At 51.0% G+C, this 6183-nt stretch overlaps 1 protein-coding gene across 1 annotated transcript; it reads right to left on the bottom strand.

The window, feature by feature from the left end:
• Positions 1–1937: 1937 nt before the first annotated feature.
• LEAP2 (liver expressed antimicrobial peptide 2) lies at positions 1938–3918 on the bottom strand. The gene is made up of 3 exons (XM_010158277.1): positions 3862–3918; positions 3345–3475; positions 1938–1974 (listed from the first exon to the last, which is right to left on the bottom strand). The coding sequence occupies exons 1-3, from the start codon at positions 3916–3918 to the stop codon at positions 1938–1940; spliced, it is 225 nt and encodes a 74-aa protein (XP_010156579.1).
• Between the last annotated feature and the right edge of the window lie 2265 nt (positions 3919–6183).

Genomic DNA, 6183 nt, shown 5'->3' with positions numbered 1-6183 from the left:
GGCATCGAGCTGCCGGAGGGTCTCTTTCCGGTGACGCTTCGCCCGTTCCCATCGCGTCTGGAAGCGTGGTGGAAGCGTCGCCCGTTCCCGGGGCGCCGTTCCCGACCCAGGCAAGGTGGGATGCGGCGTTCCCGGTCGTCGGTTTTTATACGCAGCCCTAGTAGTCGAGGGAGCTGGGTGCCCGGTCCTTCTGGTTTGGGCTGTGTTGGCATTGTACGTGGGAACGCTCGGCCCCGAGGAGCAGGCGTGACTCCTGCAAGCACAGTTCCTGACGTTTGTATCTGGTCCCCCTCTTAAATTGTTTTAAGGAATTTTGTATATGGAGGATAAAGTGCTTATATATTTATTAAAAATCCTTTATCTTATTTGAGATTATTATTTGGTGAAGAAGGGTGTTTTCTTTTGGGGGAGGGCTCGGGGGTGGGGGAAGGTAACTCTTAACCTGTCACTTATAAAAGCAGCCCTTACAGCAGCCCTTACTAACCATACGGAAAGGTACTGTTAGTAACTCATGGGACGTCTCTGGTTTATGCTTCGTACGTGGCAAGTCCATGTGTTACGGTTTTGTTTCACTCAGAATATTTAGGCATCTGTCTTCAACCAAAACCTGTGGGGGGGGAAAAAAAAAAAAAGAAAGAAATTACAAACTGTGATTTTATTTGTTGCAATACATTTGAAATTTCAAAGGGTACTTTGGGGCTCAAAATTAGGATTTCTAAGTCAGTATGTGCATTTCACGTAATAAAGCTGTTAATGGTGAGCAAAGTATTATATACTAACTAGATTTTTTCCACATCTGTATAGTATATTCTATGTATTTTGTGGTATTGAGATTATAGAAAGTTTAGTGTCCGAAACATGCGTTTAATGTGTATTTTTAAACAAATTTATGGCAATTAAAATATTTGGAGAAAAGGGTATCACATTTCAATTTGTAAAGATCTTTTTAACTACTGTGTCATTAAAATGCTTTGTACAATGCAAAACTGTAACTGGAGAAACTAAGTTTAATAAATATCAAATAGATTTTCTGTATTAAACCTCAGACCCGCTGTGCTCGTGTCTCTTGCGGGGGGGCTTTGCCCTCCCCGGGCGTGACGGTTTGAAGCGGAGTTTCCTTTTGGGAGCCGGGTGCTCCACGCGGAACAGAAGGAAAGAGCCGTTCCGGACTTTGCATCCTCGGCTTGTTGGTGTTTGGCTGATGGGAAGCAGCTTTGTTGCTCTCCACCCTCTGGGTCAAAATTTGGATTTTGATCAACTTGTTTTAAAACAGTAGGTGCTGCAGTGGCACAAGTCGATCTAGGACATCTATTAAAGTAAATTTGATTAGAAGTAATTAAAAGTAAATACTTTTCCATGCAGTTATCACTGGGTGCCTGTGGGATATGGGAATGCTGTCAGTATTATCAGTCTGTTTGCTCTCTCTCTGTAACAGGCCTTTATCTGGAGTGCTGATAAGAGTTCAGCTGTTGAGACTGAGGAGAGACGGAAGCCTGATCTACTTTAGGCACTTGCCAGGTTGAAGGATAAAGGTCTAAAGTTCGGTCTGAAGTAAGTATTCCTGCCCAAAACGCCTGATGCGCCCTCACCGTGCTTTTTGCTTGCAGGATACAAGGAAAACCAAGGTGGTTTGTTGAATATAATTGTTTAATTCACACCTTAGAAAAAGAATCCATTACAAAAAGCCAAAACGAGCAGGAGAGGCAGAGTCCTTTTATTGAGCTTGGCCAGAGTCATCCTGAAGCGTGTGCCGCGGCCGCGCAGCCCTGCTTAGGGTTCTCGAGCTCCTCGAAGTCCTTCTACCAGCTCGTGTGACAGACGTGTTAGACACACGTATTGCTTGGTCCGCTGTCCTGCCTCTTGCACGGTCAATAAATACCTCGCGAGCGGGGGGAGCGGGAGCGGTAACAGTGACGGGCGCTCTTCGTCCCGACGGGTCACTCGGAGGCTGTTCGAAGGAAACAGCGGTTCTTCCTGGAAAACAAACCCCATCAGGCACTGCCGGCTGGGCAGGGCTCGGACACACGCCGGCGGGCACATCCTTAGCAGCGCAGCCCTTGCCCGGCTGTTGGAACAGCGCTCACGTACCCCCGCGCCGTCTGACCCCCCTTCAGCTTCACTTGTTTGTCCTGATTCGCTGTGTTCTTTGCTTTACACCACAGCTCCCGACGCACGCTACCCGGGGCTGCGTGGCCGAGATTCTACACAACTGGAATCCCTTCCTGCCTGTGTCTTCCCGCAGCTGCTGTTCCAGGTCACCCGTGTTGGTTGGTAGGAGCAGGTGAGGAGTTTCACACGATGTGGAGAAGCAGCTCCGCTCCCCTGTCCTATTACATTTACGGAGAGTCGCAGACAGAGATGCTCTGCCCCGTCCCTATTTGCTCTCTGCTGAGCGTACAGTAGGTGCCACGCAAAATCGCCTTTCGGGCACGACGTTGTAAGTTTAACTAATCAATTGAACTGTGTGTGGTTGGGCGGTTTGTTCGTGTCTGGTGTTCCTCAGAGTGGCGTGGCTTTTGGTACTCCGGCTGATGAACCGTGACCTTCAGTTACCACCTTAAGGGGGACTTTGTACGACGGCCGGGAGTGACAGGGCAAGGGGTGACGGGTTTAAATGGGAAGAGGGAGATTGAGATGGGACATCAGGAAGGAATTCTTCCCACAGAGGGTGGGGAGGCACTGGCACAGGTTGCCCAGAGAAGCTGTGGATGCCCCATCCCTGGAAGTGCCCAAGGCCAGGCTGGATGAGGCTTGGAGCAACCTGGTCTAGTGGAAGGTGTCCCTGCCCCTGGCAGGGGGTGGCACTGGGTGGCACTTTGGTCCCTTCAGCCCAAACTTCTATGAATTTAGGGTAAGACAGTGATTTTAATTAACAGCTTGGAGCAACCTGGTCTAGTGGAAGGTGTCCCTGCCCCTGGCAGGGGGTGGCACTGGGTGGCACTTTGGTCCCTTCAGCCCAAACTGTTCTATGAATTTAGGGTAAGATAGCATATGTAATTAACATATGCTTTAAAGTCAGCAGTAATGGCTTTACAAAGGATTAATTTTAAGGTGTCTTAAGTGATTACCTAAGGGCTGCCTAGAATCCTGTGTTCTTTTTTGCAAAGAGGTGATTTGGGCTTGCAAGGAAAGGACTTAGGCTTGTAATCGAGGGCACTTGGACTCTGCTCTGTTTGCATTGCTTACAAAAGAAGTCTGAATCTATTGCCCCATCCCTGTTCCTGGTATCTTCTTTATGCTCAGAACTAAGCCCACATCCCGTTTGGGTGAGACTGAGTGGGAACTTGCTCTACGTAACACGCTGCGAAGTGTCGCTGAGCCTGATGGTTGCCGGGGCGAGTTACCTGCACAGCATGGTAATGCATTCGCTGTTATCCCTGCACGAGGCTCCGATGGGTCTCAGCGAGACTCCTCTCCAGAAAGGTGTCATCCGCCTCTGCCTCGTCAGTCGGGGGTGCAAGGAAGCACAGTGCGTCTGAAACAGAGTCGGGGGGCGACTGTCAGCACCACGCAGCAGCGGCGGGCGCCTGGTCGTTCGTATGCTGAGGTCAGCAGTTAGGTGAGGAGCTTGAAATCTTTCTCGTTTCCAGATCACAGCACGCCCTGTTACGGGATAATTGCTGTGTCCTCACCCCAGAGAAGTAGGGAGTATAAAAATTAACTATGTTCTTTCATCTTCTTGGGAGGGCAGGTAGAATCGCTAAGTTACGTCTCGGAGTAACCCAGGCTTTTTTACGATGCCGAACCCTCTAAAAGAGCCCTCCTGTCGGCTCCAACTCCTGCCAGCAACCCATGCAAATCACAACAGCTGCTATTAGCTACGTGACCGTTTGAATTAGCACTGGAAGAAGTTGTATTTACCTGGCTGAGCAGCAGCGAGCAGAGCAGGAAGACTGCCATCATTTTCCAACAGCGCATCTTCACGGGCTGAGCTGTCCCTTCGGCCGTAGGACCAGCCTTGGGCGGAGGAGGGAGGAAGAGCCCCAAATAGAACTTCCCAAGCTCCAGCTAGATTTTTATAGACTTCATTCTCTTATCGTTGCATCAGCTGTCAGTCATTACAGGAACAAAGTTCATTTCGGAGCAAGAGGGAATTACTAAGTTAGTGTCTGCTGAAGCGATCTGGTTCAAGGCCTGTCTCCCTGGCTAATCATTCACCCTCCTTCCACTTGTACTTTGGCTGCTCAGGTTACCGGTTGTGCCAACTCTTCCTTTTCTCCAAACCTACCCGACACGTTACCAGAACTCCGCTGGGTATTTGCGAGCAAAAGGGTGGTTGGCCCAAGGTATTATGGTAAAGATCAAAAACCTTACCCTTTCCCGTGACACTCCCAGTGTGTGCCGCTCTCAGCCGGTCGGCTGGGGGTAAGTATTGTCTTTCCGAGCTTATTTGGAGTGGAAAGTCACGCTTTTGATTCTGCTCCTTATTCTTGGTACACGAAAGAGGCACGAGGAGGCCACTTAACCTTCCTTCTGTGCACGTGGGAGTTAAAAAGCGGGTGTAAGGATTTTCCAGGTGGGTTTTGGAATGCAGAAATAACGTTAGGTGTGAGAATCAAGAGAGCTCTTCTTCCAAGGTTCCTAATGCGTAGCTGAAGGTGATAACCCCTAGAGAGCGCATCCCAAAAGAGGGATTGCGGCAAGGATTTCCTGGAGCTGAGCTGCTCCGTGTGGCAACGCTGCCGTGTCGTTAGATGAGCCGTCTCCGCTGCAGTCCGCTTCGCCTGGCAGCGCAACTCGCCGTTAGGGGGATCGGCCGTGCCAACAACCCCCGTTGACATGGATGGGCAGTTGGCAATTCAGAGGAGTCTGGATTTTTCCCACTGGGAAACGAGGTTGCAGCAGCCTGGAGAAAAGACCGAGAAGAGCCCTCTGTCCCCTCATCTTCGCCGCCGCGCTCTCGGCTCACAAACACGGGGAGAAGCGCATGTCGAGGATGACCAGTCCGTAAATGGACCCTGGGGGTACTTGCTGCTGCTCCTCCCCGTGAGATCCGTGCCCTGGCTCCCACATCTGCCCCTGGGATCGTGATGCCGTATCTGTCAGGGACAAGGATTCTGAGGCTGCAGAGTAACATCGGGAAGACTGATTCACTCGAGTCAAGTTGGCATAAGCTTGGGAGCAGACTGGGTTGTTACTTTGAGTAGGAAAACACTGGAACAACGAACCCCGTTTTAGCTGAAGTGTCAGTACAAATCTGGAAGATTTCTGTGATTGCTTAACGTGGAGGCACAAGTGCCAGCGTGGAAGGCGAGTTGCTTAGATTAAGATAATGCCATGCTGTCAGGTTCCTGTCTGCGATTACCCCTTAGCCCAAACCTCACTGGCATTAAACAACAACCCTGAGCATTGATTCGTCTGCTGCTGCCATTGGAAAACTGTTCCTTTCCAACGGGGGTTCTTACGCTCCTTCCTCTGCCCCGGCGGGAGGAACCCAAACCCTTCGTTACTGCACCTTCCTGGGTCATGTGGAGGGAAGGGAACGGGACAGTAAATCGTGGCATGTCCAACAGCTGAACTGCAAAGTTTTATGTTTGGCTGTGGATTTCTCAACTGTTTTTCCCATGAAATCCTCTCTTTGCGTGCACCTGAGGTTGGATTTCCGCTAATTCCGCTAGGCAGTGGTGTAGAACAGGGAAAGGGAAACCAGCAGGAGCAGCAGGCTTGAATCCAGCTGCGGAGCACGGGATTTGGAGTGACAGCTCCTTCAGCTGGCAGCAGTGCCCTCCCCAAGTCGTTTCTGGGCTCTTTTGCCCCCTGGTACTTGTGACGATACACCAGAGCTGCGGTGTGTCCTCTGGGCTACGAACAGGGGCAGCATTTCCCTTTCAGGCCACAGTCTGTTCACTCTGGGCAAGAAACTGGGGCGGGAAATGGAACCAGCGGTGTATGGGAGTCTGGCACACCAGTGGAATGCCACAGCAAAGCGGCAGCTGATCACAACAACAACAGAAGAGACAGAGTGTTGCCACTTCCAACATTGACCAAGGGGAGAACAGAAATGAATTGGATGACTGAGAAGTTTTCAAACCCCTTGTTTAGATGCTGAAATACCCCCCGGCCGAGCTCCCAAACACCCCGTCTCCAGCAAGAGCCACCCCTGCAGGCAGCAGGTTCTGCGTCCGTCTCCCTGCCCGGCAGCTGGGCCTGAGCGCCGGGCGGCGGCGGCATCGGCAGGGCCGG

Source organism: Eurypyga helias, unplaced genomic scaffold (genome assembly GCF_000690775.1).
Source record: "Eurypyga helias isolate BGI_N326 unplaced genomic scaffold, ASM69077v1 scaffold4279, whole genome shotgun sequence".
NCBI classification, from domain to species: Eukaryota; Metazoa; Chordata; class Aves; order Eurypygiformes; family Eurypygidae; genus Eurypyga; species Eurypyga helias.
Note: the sequence above shows the minus strand (reverse complement) of the source record. Positions and strands in the feature narration are given on the sequence as shown.

Coding starts and splice junctions, on each gene's coding strand:
- LEAP2 (XM_010158277.1), bottom strand. CDS start 3,918: ATGCGCTGTTGGAAAATGATGGCAGTCTTCCTGCTCTGCTCGCTGCTG. Junction 3,476..3,861: donor GCTCGCTGCTGCTCAGCCAG/GTAAATACAACT, acceptor ACTCTGTTTCAG/ACGCACTGTGCTTCCTTGCA. Junction 1,975..3,344: donor TGCATTACCATGCTGTGCAG/GTAACTCGCCCC, acceptor TTTGTTTTCCAG/GAAGAACCGCTGTTTCCTTC.